The 17,014-nt window shown below is 38.6% G+C and overlaps 2 protein-coding genes across 4 annotated transcripts in view; one reads left to right on the top strand and one right to left on the bottom strand.

Annotated features, from left to right (window-relative positions):
- Nucleotides 1–1,135: 1,135 nt before the first annotated feature.
- LOC146325628 (protein twist-like) lies at nt 1,136–6,509 on the top strand. Of its 3 annotated transcripts, XR_014770723.1 has the most exons (3): nt 1,136–2,219; nt 2,588–2,836; nt 5,956–6,509. XR_014770723.1 is itself a non-coding variant. In XM_084721759.1 (2 exons), exon 1 carries the CDS (start codon nt 1,555–1,557, stop codon nt 2,200–2,202), a length of 648 nt encoding a protein of 215 aa, XP_084577885.1. In that variant the 5' UTR covers nt 1,136–1,554; the 3' UTR covers nt 2,203–2,219; nt 5,956–6,509. The 3 variants fall into 3 exon arrangements, 1 of the variants encoding a protein (XP_084577885.1); XM_084721759.1 differs by lacking the exon at nt 2,588–2,836; XR_014770724.1 differs by lacking the exons at nt 1,136–2,219; nt 2,588–2,836 and adding an exon at nt 2,843–3,405.
- Nucleotides 6,510–11,739: 5,230 nt separating this feature from the next.
- Nucleotides 11,740–17,014, bottom strand: part of hdac7a (histone deacetylase 7a) — an 85,237-nt gene continuing 79,962 nt past the window's right edge. Inside the window, exons 23-26 of the mRNA XM_084721758.1 lie at nt 16,838–16,971; nt 16,443–16,524; nt 16,182–16,320; nt 11,740–15,018 (exon numbers count right to left, since the gene is read on the bottom strand). Coding sequence (XP_084577884.1) covers nt 14,976–15,018; nt 16,182–16,320; nt 16,443–16,524; nt 16,838–16,971 — 398 coding nt within the window. The 3' untranslated portion in view covers nt 11,740–14,975. The remainder of the gene's footprint in view (nt 15,019–16,181; nt 16,321–16,442; nt 16,525–16,837; nt 16,972–17,014) is intronic.

The following is a 17,014-nucleotide window of genomic DNA, read 5'->3' as shown; positions in this document are numbered from 1 at the left end:
AGCCAAGTCACTGGCAGTAAAATAAAACACACTGTCTCTGTTGTTTCACAAACAAGAACCCTCGGTTATTAAGAGCTGTTCATTCTTTTAATATTTTCCAACAAATTGTTACAATTATTTTTTTCAAAGAAGACCAAGAATTATTTTTGCTTTGGTTATTTGCCGAATGATAATGTCTGATTGGATGATAGGTCTGCACATCGAAATTGCAATATGGCCAAGTACAATATCCACACTGCAGAAGCTGCAAAAAAAATGTGGGTAAAGGAAATATTTGTGACAAAACAGCATTACAATGAAGTCCTATAGTGCTGCAGAGATGTATTGGCCCACAGATCTCGAACAGATGTAACAAAAACATGTTTGTTGGAGACAGACTCCAACAATTGTCACACCATCATCATTTTTTCAGTAAAAATGAACACTGTGATGCAAAAATGATCATTCCCACTAATTGTGAATCATAACACAATTTTAATATAGTATGTCAAATTGAGTATTGTATAAAGTAATGTCTATTCATCTTTCATCCCTTGTTTTTTTACTACCCAACAGAAAATGAACAATGAAAGAATGATTACCCAAGTCTCTAACCATTACTCAATCTGCCTGGAATGTTATGTGTTAAAAAAAATCATCACATTTCACTATTTTTAAAGCAGACAGAGCTACCATTTGGCAGAAAAATGCAGATGAACTTTTTCCAACTTTCAAACCAGAAACAAAAACATTTGCAGAGCTTCTTTTATGTTTTTTTTTTTCTTTTCTCTGAACTATACTGAAAGCAACCGATGATGGTGCTGAGTTGTGGAGAGCGGAGGTAGGAGGGGGGACAGAGAACCAAGCAGCGAGAGGGGGGGATGGTAGCAACTTGCTTTGGAGGAAATCTGGAACCTATAAACTTGGGCAACTTCTTATGACAGAAAGCAAACGTCACAGCAGTTTGATTTGGTTGGCTGTACGACACACCTTTGTCTCCGCCTCGTCCCTTTGATCGGACCAATCGCTTCAGATTCATTCTTCCTGTTGTCTTAAGCTCAGCTGTCCAAAAAAAAGTCCTGCGGACCAATAAGTGAATTCGATGGGTGGGCAGCAGAAAGTTTCATGGTTCCCTCCCTTTAAAAAGTCAGACTCAGGTTGCTGTTGTTTCACATGCAGCTACAGGAGCGGGACATGAAGACAGTCCGGTTTACCAATGCAGTGTACACTCACAGAGAGTGAGAAGAGATCATTGGAAGGTTTCCACATATGTGGATGAAGAAGTGCTGTGGAAACCTAAAACTGAGTGCTGATTGCTCACCCATTTTAGCTTGGCATGAAGTGTAAAGCTGTTGGAGAAGTAGAACAACACTGCAGAAGGCCAGAGAAACACAGAACGGCACAGAGGGAGTTCCTGAAGACAAACAGAAAAGAGGAAAACTGTATGAAAGAAGCAAAAGGGGAGCAGAGAGAGACACGTTGAAGGAAAGAGAGAAGGACTGGAACTATTCAGAGGAGTGAAGAACAGAGAATCACGTAAAGGAGAGAAAAGACATAAGAAAAACGTGGCCAAGCATGAGAGAGGAGGAGCAGTCTAATGATGACCACCCTGAGGGAGGGGTGCTTCCCAGTGAGGAGAACAAGGGGCGACCACCTTCTAACGCCTGCCCCGTCGTTGTGGCAACACCGGGGGTCACCGGGCATAAACGGCCAACGGGCTCACATCCAGAGGATCATATTACCGCACTAACTCCCACCACATCAGCAGACAATGGCAAGGTCAAACCAGGGGAGGACATCCAGATCTACACTCCAACTGGACCCAAGAGACTCAAGAGGAGTCCTCAACATCGGCCACCTTCCTCAGGACCGTCCCTTTCCCCCATTCCCGGTCCTAGTCCTGGAAGTCTCTCAGCCCTTGAAGACCCACACGGCCAGCGGGTAATTGCCAACATCCGGGAGCGCCAACGGACACAATCTCTGAACGAAGCCTTTGCATCATTGCGCAAGATAATTCCAACACTCCCCTCTGACAAACTGAGCAAGATCCAGACCCTGAAATTGGCATCACGCTACATTGACTTTCTGTACCAGGTTCTACAGAGCGATGACATGGACACTAAGCTAGCTGGATGTAACTACCTGGCCCACGAGAGACTGAGTTATGCCTTCTCAGTCTGGAGGATGGAGGGGGCCTGGTCAACCATGTCTGCTGGACACTAGGCCTACCTGAAAGCAAGGTTTGTCTTTTGACTGTCACCATAAAATGTAAGCTGAATTCCTCATGGCAGGGAAATAGTCTAGGAGCTGAGGAGATGTATTAACTGTGTCTGCTTACCAGAGGACCTATTATTTTTTCAGTTTGCCTCAATAATGATGGAAAACTGTATATGAGAATGTGGATGGAGCTGATTTTTGAAGTCACTACCCCTTCATGAAAATTTTAGTTTTCATTGTTGTCAAGCAACACACTAACTCTGGATTCTTGTGATTCTATCATTTTGCTTGCCAAAAGCAGCTATTACTGCTCATACGTGCCAATGGTAGCATTCAAGAAATGTATCACAGCAGTGTGTGATTCCTCGACATTTGCACTCTGTCTACATAGATCACAATGGAGGGCAGGACAGGTGACAGACAAAAACAGCTGGACATCATTCAATATTCATTCAATTCAACAGCCTGATGGTGGTGGACACCCTGTCCTAAATGTTGCCTCCACACGACAACACGGCTCATTCTGCTGGAGCTCTCTGACCCATCAGCTTTCTCAGGTTCTGAGGCTTCATCCTCATCATCACCCCTGATTTTATCACCATCAGTATCATCATCGTCATTACTATCTTCATCACCATAGGTATGCATACTTTGAGCCACATCTTAACTTCATTGCATATTTTTATTTAACTTTTTTTCTGCCTCTGGCTAGCAAGTGTGCAAGGTTTTGTATAATATATAAGGAACAACTAAAGGATGCAGAGGAGGGATTAGAAGAAAGTCAGAACTGAAAAGAGAAAAAAATGGATGTTTCACAAGAGATTGGACCTTTGACTTTTCCGTACCCTTTCAATTCCTGCTTTTCCAAGACTCTGACATATTATGAATCCCTGACCACCTCTGAACCCAAGTGATGGTGGAAAAAGCAGCCGCGGGCAGCCGTCGTCCTGACTTAAGTTTCTCCCAAACCAAGCCCCTTTGTTTCTTCTAGTGCCAAAAAAACTCTCCCCTTGAAATTCTTTCCTCTCATTCTGGCCCAAATTTGCTTGCGTTTGCACGAAACCGTGATGCAGCTACAGCGAGCTGACGAGGAGGCGTAATGAAAACAAACGGTCTCTAAAAGCCATGAATCATGTGTGTCACCATCAAAGGGGAGGCTGATGTGGCTCCCCGCTGTGCTCCCATAAACCACTGGAAGTGATGGAGGAGGTGAGAGCTGATTTATACACACACACACACATGTGTACACATGCATAGGTGTAGTCGTGCACATGCACCCATGCACAAAAACGTACACCTCCCCCATGTCTTGGGTTTGAAAAAGAACCTAACTGACATTACATTGAAAAGGCAACATCCATAATTATCTAATTATGAACATGCAATAAAGTAACGTTTTTGTCTTACAAAGAGAGAGAGACCTAATCCAGAGGAAAGTAACATCACCTGCAAGGTTTGGCTCTCATTTCATATAAACAACCAAACTCCAAAGAGATGGGGTTGACACGCTATTTGTAGTCAATACATATCCATGACAAACCACTTCTCCCGTCATTGCCAATATGCATGAAGCCCAGCAACCTATCATTAGAATGTCCCAGGGAGGTAGCTAATGTTTCCAGCTCCTATGAAAACTTGCAAAGTCTTTCACTGAGCCCCACAGTCAGCACAGTGTGGTCTCAGAAGGCTAACCTTCACTGACATGTTAGAAGACACTTGACATTTCAAAAGAATTCAGTTTGGGGCCAAAAGAGAAAAGCAGCCCCTGTGCAAAATCGAAAATTAGAGCGACTGGGCTTAAGCATCAGAGAGTGGATTTTTAAGTGTACATAAATTTCACACAGCATGTATCTAATAACTGAGGAAGTATGACAGCTACTTATTGTTATCAAACACTAATGATATGTAGAAATTGGCAAATTAGGCAACAGCAATGAGCCAAAGTGTATTCGCTAATAGGGATGTGTGTGATGAGTCGACTGAACGATTAAACATCACCAACCTTGTCAGTCGGCATGAGAAATGCTAGTCAGTTAAACTATTTATTAATATTTTACTCTTTAATTAATGTACAACTCTGAGTAACTGTTGGCACCATAATGTTGGCAGATGGCAGCCCTTCCCCTCGCTAATGCCTGGATGTTGTTATCAGCAACGTGGGACAGAAGACCGCTTGTAAAAAGTTTGGTTTGGCAGTCTTTTGGTCTAGAAAATGAAAAGAAGGTTGTATACAGGCTTTGTCAGAATAAACTAACCACTCAACTAAAGCAATGTGTAACCACATTCTGCACAGACATGTAGACGTTAACCTGCAAGGGGATCAGGCCTCTGCACTGTTAATGTTAGCCACACTGTGTGCCAGCTAATATCAGCTTTAGGTAAACAATGTCATTTACCAAGATGCTGTGAAAAGTTCTGAAAAGTTGCCGCATTTGGTGAGTTGCTGTCACGTTTTGTAGGATAACGTGCATTGTTCGTAAAGCATGCTTCACATTTCAGCTGCATTCAAAATACAATTGCAACGCATTTTTTTGAAGAATGTGACTAATGGTTTGAAAAGGCGCTTAAAGGGGCAGTTCACTCCATAATAACAAATACTTATTTTTCCTCTAAACTGCGGTGCTATTTATCCATCTAGCTTGTTTGAGTGAGTTGCTGAGTTTTGGACATACTAGATTTAGAAATGTCAGCCTTCCCTCAAAATGTAATGTAAGTAGTTGGAAGCTGACTTGTGGTGTTCAAAATGCCACAACAATACGACTGAAAAACTCAACAGCAGTATCTCTTTCCAGAAATCATGACCCAGTTACTCAAGATAATCCACAGACCTTGTTGTGAGCAGCTGTATGTAGGAACCACTTTCTTTCTTTGGTAGAATCTACTGGAACTACTTTCTTTCAACTGCAGCTCCAACTAAAACAAGTTAGATAAATAGCACTGCAGGTGACAGGAAAAATATGTAATACGTGTAATAAACTTAGCTCAATTTTAACTGTTTTCTGTGGGTTTCTTACTTTAAGACAAGTCAGCTAGTCTAAATTAAAATCATTTCCATTTAGTCAACAGGGAAATTTGTAACCAGGAAGCTCATTTAATGCCCATGCATTCACATGTATTATCTCAAATTACTACATGGCTTTGTTTAATTCTTGATTCTGATTGGTCAATCACAGCATTCTAAAGTCTGTTAATTCTGTATGGCAGACCATTACTGTTTGCTATGCACAGAGTTCTGATCACAGACTCTAGAGGAACAACAACATCATTTTTAAATCCAAAAATTATTTTTATATTGGGATCATGTCAAATTATTATTTTATTTGGTAAGAAACCATGTAATAGGCAGGATAATATATGGTGAGCTGGTCATTATGGTGAAATAAAATGCATTGGGGTCTTGAATCACCCTGAAGGGGTTTATAATGATCCACTCACTGTACATTATCCATTACTTGTATTCTGACTTGGTGTGTTGTTGCTAGGATGTTGTGAGGTAAAAATGTAATTTAGTTCTATTATGTTTTCCAATTATGAAATTAAGCAAGAAGAGTAGTGTTGTCTTCCTCCAGGACAGTGTGCCATTGGTGTCCTTGTTATTTGGGAGCATTTTGTCCCAAACAAAAATGATAGGAATATTTTTTATTCATATGCCGAACAGCCAATGACGAATAAATTAAAATGTGTCCAACATCACCCCAACAAATTCATAAAAGAATAAGTGGTTACCATAATAACATGTCTGCCTTTTTGTGTTTCCAGCTGCTGAATAAAGTGACTGATCTTCCCTGTACATCTCTGCACCATGCTACCATTTCTGCCTTTCTAAATCACTTGGACTTTTGATGCAAATGGAACTTTTTAGGTACTACATGCCACTATTGGAGAAAAGGACTATTTAAGGATATTAAAAGGCATCTTGATAAGGATGCTGACTGACATGGGGAAAGAAGACTTTTCTCTAAATCAACAAAGAGAGCTGTCATTTATCAAGAAGAAATTGACAATACTGGCAGGTTGGACCAGTATTTGTGTCCAGTTTTTGTGTTTCATACTATTTTTCAGGCAGTTGAAGACTTCAGTCTCAGACAGTGTGTTTGTCTGTTGTACACCACCTACAGAAGGAGGCTTTGGAGCATTTACTTGAAGTATACAGTGTTGTGTTTGATTGCAGAGATACAATTTAACTGTCATAAATATTAGTCTTGTGATATAAATATCACAAGCAGAACGATCCCTGCAGAGTTTGATGTACTGATACAGCACATGTATCATTATTTGTCTGAAAAATAAAACTGTCCTCAAACTATTCATAAGGTTCTTGTTTTGGTAAACTGGATGATGAACGGTGCAAAGATTTATACTGGCACCACACCCTCTTTGTCTCCTGTCTCTCTTGTTAAACTGTCTCCCTTGTTTTCCTTTACTTCCTCCTTCCCCCAGTCTTTTTTTTAATGAGGTCTGTGTGCCTTTGCCTGGTCAGTCAGGAACAGTTAATTCCTCCAGAAAGAACACGTTAATGTGCAATTAAGGACTCCAAGAATATTTATAGCATGTTTGGATCAAAATTCTAAGTTACAGCTTGTTCTTTTCAGTTAGTCTTTACAGTGGCTTGCAGGTTTACTGTTGTGTATCTCAATGCATAATCAAGACTTTCAGCTTTCACATGAGGTTAGTGTAACACTGAAAGGGAAACATGGGCATCATGGCATAACAGTATGTTGATCAGTATTGGTATAAAACTGTTGGCCATATTTCACGATGTCAAAAGATGAAAAAGAAATACACTTAAACATCAGCTACATAAACTGATAGTCACACAGGTATTATGAGACCTCATATGTGGGAACAACAATACTCTTTTCAGTCTGCTAACGTCTGTTGACATAGCTGCCTCGTATTTATTTTAATCAGCTTTGCAACTGTTAAGAGACAAATACTACCAGTACCACCAATCTAAGGTAGAGTCTGATTCTAATTTGCTGTGGGTTTACAGAAACAAAGGTTTGTTTGTTTTATGTTTTAATATTAATATGGCTTTAATGCGATTAATATTATGGGGTACTGCTTGAACTCAATACCATTTTTTCATGTCTAATAGGACACCAAAACCTTGAGTATCTGTCATCACTGTCTTTTCCCTTCAATTACAGAACTAAGTTGTTAAAATATATTTGTGTGGATGCATTTTTATTAAACATCTTCTTAGCCAGCGAAAAAAAACTAACAAATTACTTGCTTCTCATGGCTAATACAGAGAAAATAACTGATAATTAGCAGCGTAAGAAAATACTGAGGCACTTGACTATTGAAAAGTTGTTTTGTGATACTGTATTGATTCTCAAATACACTGGATTGCGATATTGTGATACATGTAACATAGGGCTGCACAATTAATCTAAATATTATAGAAACTGCAAATGTCCAATATTGCAATATTTGAATTGCAAAACCTACAGTTTCTTGATAATGGTAAAATGTGTGTCAAAACAGCTTTACACTGAAGGACTGTAGTGCTGCAGAGCTGTCCTGGTCCATAAATCTTGTTTTATAGATGTAAGAAAACATGTTTGTTTGGTACAGACCCCAACAAATGTCACATCAGCATGTCCGAATGTGAATGCATGTTCTCCTTTCACACATATTATGTTCCCCTAACACAAGGATTTGCAGCTGTGGTTCTTTTTGTGTACCCTGTTACAGTAGCAGTGTTGTTAATTATTTTCACTGGTCTGATTGCAAAATGTGCAGGTGTATTCTTTATACTATGACAGTTCAAAAATTGGACTTAAAAATAGCAATATATCACCTTACAGTATTGCAATATATTGAATCATGACCCCTGTATCGTGATATGTATCGCATCACCAAATTGCTGCCAGAACCTACTGATAATTTAAGCTGATATAACCTGTAGTTTATGCACACCAGAGAGTAAGCAAGGCTAAGATGTCATGAGCAAAGATAATTTAATATTCCACAGGTCTGACCACACCAAATCTAACTGACATCACTATGACAACAAAAACAAAGAACAGTTTATCAAAAAACTTCACAAATACACTTTCACATTTGTAGAGCCTGAGAATTCAAATTACATGCTTTGCATCAGTATTTGCTTACTCAATACTTATGCTACTTTTGATTTAAACTTTTTTATACAGAGAACTTAAAGCAGCATTTTTTTAATGGTCAGCATCATTGAAACATTCACAGTTAAAATAACTTTCATCTGTGTTCCCTCTGACACATCTCCCTCTATAAAATGTTGCTTAAAGTTTAGTTTATGCTGATGAATTGTGTTGGATTATATTCCCTCTCCCCCAGATATCCGATCCAGTGATTTGGCCAGTATCAGACCAATATTATGTATCACATCATTGCCAGCGTCACATTGATATAACTAGTGCGCTGTTTTTCCCTTCCTCTAAAACACTACGGCAACTTTGAAACATGGTTTGGGGTAATGTGCAATATTTGAGCTTTCAGTACATGGATAAAAAACATAAAAACACTGGTGCAACTAGTTCAAGGCTCTGCTCACACACTTAAGTGTTTCCAGTTGCTCTGACTGGACCTCTGCTCAGGTTGAAGTCGGGCACTGTTGTGATTAAAATCACTGTATGTGCCGGCACTAAGCTGTACAAACTGGAAAAAAAACGGGGTAAATTTATTTAATTAGCTGGTGCAGCAAACCTGTCGATGCAGTGAGATTGAAGCTGCAATGATTAATCCATTAGTAATCAATTATTAAATACATCGTCAACTATTGTTATAATCGATTAAGCACTCTGACTAATTTTATTAAAAAACAAAAAAGTCAAAATCCTCTGATTGCAGCTTCTTAAATGTGAATATTTATATATAATATCTGGTTTCTTTACTCCTCTCTGACAGTAAACTGAATATCTTTGAGGTGTGAGTAAAATCAGACATTGGATGTCATCTTAGGTTTTGGGAAAGACAGACTGACATTTTTTCACCATTTTCTGATATTTTAAACAAACAACTATTTATCGATTAATTGAGAAAATAATCAACTATAAAAATAATCTATGTGAAACAGTCTGTACACACCCACACAGTCCTGAGAAGTCTATAACAATTAATCGGCCGTTAAAAATTCAATCAAGTAAAATTTAATCGATCTATTATCAACTAAAGATATGAAATATAATGGAGTGTGCTCACATTTCATCTGATTTTCAAATATATGTATTTAATATGTAGCCTTTTAAGCCTTAATATCTTTCATAGACAATGTGATGCTGTCAGAGAATAAACAATAAGTTGCTCTGGATGTAAAGATTTGATTGACAGGGAAGAAAAAGCATTCAGTGTTGTTCGACAAAAGTACACTTTTATGTTTTTTGTAATTACAATTTGCAAACTTAACTATGGTTAAAACACAATCATGTTTTGTTTTTGTCACTTTCCCAGTTAATCTCTGTCAAACCTCAGTTTTATCTCTGAAGAGTTGACATAAGTTTGGATCTGTTCGTTATTTATTAGGGTCATTTTATTTAATACAATTTCGCTCATTGGGGTAAAGAATATGAGCCCAACTAACTGTGTCATCTCCCATAGTAATGCAAAAGATACCTCTGACACAGATATAAGATGCTAACTTTATTCGGCAACAAGCAATGCAACAGGTAAACAGGACAGAGTTGCATTAACTGATTTAGACTTTAACCTGCACCTCAGCAGGATTCACAGGACAGGAACACTCCATGTCAACAGCACAATAAATTCCCCTGCATCTCAACAACATAGATTTACTGAGCAGATACACTAAATATAGACCTTTTTGACAGGCACTATTTTCATATTAAAGAGTAGGGTTAACACAGGTGTTACCAGTGATACTAATTTAGGTTCCTATTGTGTGTGTTAGCTAAAAAGTCTCAGCTACACTAAATGGAACAGGACCTTAATTAGCAGCACTGGAAACGCCTGTGTTTATTCTACTACATCATGTGAATATGGCTGCCTGAAACAAGGTCAGTTAGTTAAGGTCAAAAGCACATTCATAAAATAAACTGCTCTCAACCACAAATATGAGAAGACTTTACCTCCATATCAACAAAGCAAAAACTGTGTCACATATAGCAAACACAGGAAGACTTTATGAGCCTAAATTAGTCTTACCTTATGGAATTCATTTTGTCCTTGCTCTGCTCCACCATGTCTTCAAAGTCCAATTTAGTGGCCAGTTCGCTCTCAATTGCCATAAAAGAAAGTGCCTTTTCCGGTTTTCCGTCATATTAGTCCTCAGTATGATTTTAATCCTGGACAAGTCTCGTGCCATAACGTCCTTCCCTGCCAAAAACTGACTGTACAGCTGCTATTATCTGGAGTCATAAGACATCAGTGCTAATGGCAAACTTCTCTGACCTTTTCCGCTGCACATTTTTCACCTTTTCAGTCCTTTATCCATTTCATCTGTATTTTCGATTAAAACTCTGCTCTTTCTGTATTGATTTCATGTATTTCCCACATCTTGACCTCTGACATCACCTGCCTTATAACATAGGTGTGATGATGTGTTTGGTTTCTTTAAGCACCCCCAAAGGAGGACAAATGTCATATTTCATATTTATCATATCAAATCTTTTAGTAATACATTTTAAGGAAATGGAACATTATGTAAAGCTTATTTATTTTTCTGTTGACAAAAAGGCTGTTAAAACTTTAAACTTATCTATGTCTTAAATACAGACTAAGTATGTAATGTATTATAATTTATCCTGGCTCTTATATTATGTTTATTTTGTATACTGTCCCATGTGTACTCCTTTGTTAATAAAGAATTTAAAAAGTCTAACAGTATAGGGCACCTGACAAAACATAATTTGAAAAGAAAAAAATAGAATTAAAATACATACAAAATCCAGCTATTTTAAAGCCCCCACCCCTCAAACTGCACTCTTAAGTATTGCTAGGTGGCTAATCTCTGCTCTGTCAGTGGTACTTCAAAATAATATGTAATCTTACCTCAAATTGAAGCTCATATACTTTATGCTAACATTCCTTCATTGGTAGAAATACCTTTTGTTTATTTCCAAACAAAATAGAAATATCCTGTAAATTCAGGCACCTTTGCAGTTTTCTCAACTAACCTAAACTAAGTTAAAGTGGATTCCATATACTGCTAACATGAAAATGAACCATTTTACCAATCTTCTGGATTAGCCATCTATTTTTTGGTGAAATTGAGATCAGTGGACACACGTGGTCTTCATGTTTAGGGTTTCTTGTTACTTTATTAACATAGTTCTTTAGTTTAACTATAATTAGCCATGTATTAATTCTGAATAAGCATTTATTATTGTTCTCTGTTACCCTTATTGTAAATTTGAAAACTGTATCCCTCAACACAGTTAATATGAACACTTTGAATACTAGACACATAAGTTAATTGAGTATTAACTGTTAGTTAATGCTTATTACTGCATTGACTAATGTTAATTGTTGACCCCAAAGTTATATGCAAGCACCAGCTTGAATATTATGATGTTTGGACAAAAGAGCAAGACAACAATGTTTATACTGGAAATTATTATTTTTTTAATCAAGAGGAAAAGACAAAAATAACAGTACAAAATAGACAATCTTTCTATACATACACATGGTAGGAAATGTGAAGGAAAAAATAACACATATAGGTAAATAATAAAGAATAGCATGAAACAAAGATTTCAATGTCATGTTTATAGATACAGAGTTACTGTAAGTCCAGTTAGTTAAGAGTTACCAATACACATACTACTGAATGCATCAAGGCACATGTGTGTCATGTGTATTTTGGTCTTGGAGTTTCTATTTACAGTGTCTTTATTTAAGAAGAAGGTACAAATGACATCAGTAATAAAGGGAATTAAGAGTTGAGGCAATACTGGCCTCTACATAAAACAAAAAAAACAGCCACTTGGAATATAATACAGGAGAGGTCATTTACAGTATTTGACAGACACACACACGCTAACACTTGCAAATGCAGGCACAAGACACATGGAAGAAATCTACATGTGTATTAGTGCACATCACCAACACTTTCTCTCTCTCTCACACACACACACACACACACACACACACACACACACACACACACTCAGACAACATTGACTTCATAGACACCACATGCACCCACTGGGCACGCTGTAAAAGAGAGACACAGCATATCGTTTAAATGCCGTCACTTGCTGTTAAGAATACTATGAACAATGCTAAATTAATGACACGCTTCTCAGTTGCACCCGTTCCTCCATGACGGAACGTTTTCTTAATAATTCCTACTGGGATGGAGCAGCGGCGCAACAGCAGCGGGACTTCTGTGATGGAAAATCTTCACTTTTCGTCTCCATTGTCTGTCCTCTTGTTGAGTATAAAAGCTCTGTGGCCTTCTGTTGGGCAGACGATGCCCAGAGTCTGATTAAGCAAACTGAACACTCACAGTCACCACAGTTTCCTACCTGGACACTAAACAGACAAAAAAACTTCCTTCGGCCAGTGAAATCAATTAAATTGCTGTGAAGATCGTTCTAATTTCAATCCAGATTTCCACAAAAGCTGCATTACAAACACTAAATCAAGTCTCTCTTTGTCAGAGTTGAAAATCTGATTGTGCTAATCATAGATGTAAAAACTCAAAGGAAAGCTCTTAAGCAAAACACCACATAAGAAACGGCTAACTAGTTAAATAAGAATTTAATTAGTCTCAGTTTCATTGGACAGTTGTAGTGTCTAGATGCTTTTTAGAAGCTGTAACACCCTAAAACAACAGAGAGCTTTGCTTTATTTTGGCCATAAATTGAATTAATTAGACACAGCTATCTGCAGTACTAATCGAAAAATGTTAGTCATCGAAAGCCTAAACTACAATGGACTTCAACAAGCTTCATTTTGCCAAATAATAACCTCCAAAGCAGGAAACCTGATCTTGTTATTTTTACTTTTGGAATGCAGAGCCCTTACATGCCCATATAGCAGGGCAGTCAGGAAATTCTTCAAATGAAGGATCAACATGACCTCTACTTCACACACCAGCTTAGACATCAGACTAGGACATGTTTAGCGTAGAATTGTCTAGGTTGATTGTAACATGACAAGAAAAGCTGCTACTAAGCACAGTTGCAGAGAAGAGTCTCATATGGAAAAACACTTCAAGAAAAAACACAATACCTTAGCTTTCCTTAACTCAGCTGTGATAAAGCCTGTATCTCCAAAATTGATTTTTTTTTTTAGATAATCAAGACAGCATTCAAACAGTCCATCATCAAGACAAATGGTATACAAAAGTCTGCATATATGATGTTCACCTAAATCCACAGGTTCAAACGTTGTCTTTTCAAAGTAAGAGCAGTATCCATTCTGGTCCCTCGTGTTGCTTCCAAGTGCAGGCTATTTTAAGGCAGTTTTCTTTGGGTGATGTCCATTAAGTGCATTAACATTATTGCTACTATAGAACAATACAATGGTCCTCAGTGGTGCCATGGTGGAATGACTGCTCCTTTAGTCTCAAATATAAACAGTAATATACAGTATTCAATACTAGTGGTACATCAAAAGTTCATCATTGCTTTGTACATGTGTGTGTAGGTGTGTATATGTTTAAGACACTGAACAGCAGTGAAAAAATAATCCTGCTTTTAAAATCTTGCCTACCTTTCATTTTAACTTCATAGGAAATACAACTCGACACTATTTCGGCCAATAGGTGTCCTTAGAGCAAGACTTCATAAGACATCTCAGATAAAAGAGTGGGAAAAGTATAGCAAACACCATTTCATCCAAATCTTCAAAAAAAAAAAAACACTATTAAATAACCTACAGAGAGGAGTTGGTTTTTTTTCCCAGAGCTTTGGAATTTCTTATGGTTCACATTATGGAATGAACAGTGCAATAAAACAACAAGGACATTTGCCCCTTCTTTGTTTCTACAAAACCACAGTTGTCCATTTTGTGTCTTCATTTTCTCTCTTTCCCCTCGAGTTCTTTGTTGTCTTCTTTTAGTGGTTAAACTGCATGTAATGACATCATTAAAACAGACAATCTCTGTGCCATTTTTCTATTTTCTTTCTTTGTGATGTGGCCACCTCTTCCTGTTGATATTTTTGCATCGTATCCATCAGGTGTATATGCTTTCACCTGGTGATGAGGTTCAATCTGCCTTTTTTGTTTTTTTAAAGCCATTTTGCATCCCGTTTGGTCTGCACTCTTGTGGGAAGCAAAGTGGCAGAAGAGAAAGGAATTTATATTCCAAAGTCTCCTTCTGAAACCTGATGTTGGTCCTTACGTTAAGGCAAAGTTAAGGCAACAAAACAGCTGCTGGTACATAGTGCTTCAAGAAGAATCAGAGCTGGACTCTGTATCTGAATTCTTCTAAGGTTTGTGGTCCCAGAGCTGTGCTACTGGACCTCTGAACACACACACACACACTCAAAATCCAAAGTCAGTCAGGAGACTGATGAAACGTCTATTAAAACTCATCTGGTATTGCTCTTTGGTGAGGTTTCAGAAGGTTTCCCAGTCGCAGGTAGTGCTGCTGGCTTCAGCCGAGTGGTTACCAGCATTGAGGTGCTCATACGGCAGGTCTGTAGAGGTTCAGCATCGTGTTGTTGGTGGATGTGCATGTGTGTGGATAAGGCAGACAGGGTGGGGCTCAGTGGCATTACAAACACGTCCCCCTCATGGTCATGTGACAGCGCGTGGAGATCCAAGGCTACAGCCGGAGCCCGAATCCTTAAAGTGAGTTCTGTGAGGTGATTGGTCGGATTCTTCTACATGGAGTCACTGTCGTGCTCCATTGGCTCGTCAGGGAGGCTGAAGGAGAGGATGAAAAACAGACGTGAGTGGAGAGCTGGGGAGACTCAGTGCCAACGTGAAGTGTGAAAGTGTGTATTTTGTGTGTGTGCCTGTGGACGGTTTAATATGAGGCATGCATCATGAGGCCGTTTTTTGCTTCCTGTCTCAAAAAAGGAATGCAGGGCAGCGTACTGTTGAAATGATGGAATGGTTTGCATGTATTTATTATTTTTTAAGACTTAAAAGAAATATTTAATAACTCAGAGTACCAGCACCTCTTAAAATTGGACCTGTTTTGCTCCATAATATCTGACTAATGATCATCAACATAGAACTCTTTGCTCATGTATAACTCCATTTCACCTAATTTTCTCAGTCACAGTCAACTATTGCTTGTGAGCACTGTCAAATGTTTTACTGACTAGTTTTAGATATAATGTAGGGGTGCCATTGTTATTATCATTATTAGTGGTTTTTACTGGTGTAGAATGTCAAGTTTACCCGTGTGGAACCCAGGATGAGTAGTTGCTATCTTGGTGCTGGCTGATGGGGAGCCAAATAAATAAATGAATAAATAAATAGAGAGCTGGTTTGAGTTGAGATCTAGTTCTCAATTATCTGATTCATTTGAATCATATGCCTCTAAACGTCATTCCTTTTATCAGTGTTGGCATGTTTTTCTGACAGTTGCACACTGCAAAACAATGACGTCAAACTCTTGCGTCTACACTGCTGGAAACTTGCAACAAGAGGCAGTCACGGCAGAGGGAAAAGCATGTCTTAATTTCACAAAGAAAGAGGACAACAGTGCAAGTTACAATGGCTGTAAAAAGATCATTTCAAGAAAGGGTGGAAACACCAGCAATATACAGAAACATCTCTCTATGTAACATGCACTTAAATTTTAGAAACGCCATGAATTTCATGCTCTACATGAGTTCCACTGCTTCACAACCGAGCAGTGAGAGTAAATATCCTTTTCTTTATAATGACAGAGAGACTGTTTCTACAGCCAGCTCTTAGGCTACTGCCAGCTAAGGGATCAATAATGGAACTGATACAGGATCAAACTAATAAGCAGAATCGATGATGCCATTGGTGTCATTTCAATCTTATCGATTCCCATCCCTGTGTGTGTGTGTGTGTGTAGGTGTGTATATTTCTGCGTGTGTGTGCTGTACCTCTTGCTAGAGAGGACTCCCACAGAGAGTGAGGCCAAAGCGTTGACAGCATCTGTTTCCTCACAGTCTCTTCTCTGAGCAGCAAGGTAGGACAGACCCACTGATCCACTGGAAGCCTTCACACTCTGCCAGTACTGACCTGCAACGGCCACATACATGTTACTGTTACCATGCAAAGAACACAATGACGTGGATCTTAAAAAAAGGTCAAAATACCCACAAAAAAATAGAGTAACTGAAAATAAAGTCAGTGCTGCTCACTTTGTATCTGTATGACAGTCTGCAGGGAGCGGACTGCGTTAGCGTTGGGCTTCTGGAGAAGGACTTCTTCTGCCAGTGGGTCCTACAGGACAGAGGCAGCCATGAAGACAATCAAATCACTTTCATTCAGGCATCTTTTCATCGGCTAAATACTTTGTTAAGAAGTGACTGAAGAGATACAGTAAAAAGTATTCAGCATTATATCATTATCAAGATCAACTTTATACCTGTAGTAAAACAACAAAAATGTATTTAAAATGGCTTAATTCCTGTCAATAAAATACAAACTCTTCCTGACACACACAGAATATACATGCTTCCCTAATCTGCTGGAAAAACAGATAAGTCTGCTAAGCAAACATTTAAAAAGAACTCCATTACCCAGCATGGCTTACCTGTATGCCCAGGAGTGCACTGACACAGGCTTCAGACGCGTCACAGATGGCTGTAAGGTCGTGACCTCCCTCAAGAGCCAAAACCAGACGACCTCCTGCCAGAGACATCAGCTGGCGGGTCAGAAAGCTGAAACCTGTGTACAAACACACACACAAAGAAATGTTAATATGTCGTAT

This window comes from Lutjanus erythropterus, chromosome 6 (assembly GCF_056507025.1).
Source record: "Lutjanus erythropterus isolate fLutEry1 chromosome 6, fLutEry1.hap2, whole genome shotgun sequence".
Taxonomy (NCBI): Eukaryota; Metazoa; Chordata; class Actinopteri; order Lutjaniformes; family Lutjanidae; genus Lutjanus; species Lutjanus erythropterus.
This window is presented reverse-complemented; position numbering and strand designations above follow the sequence as displayed.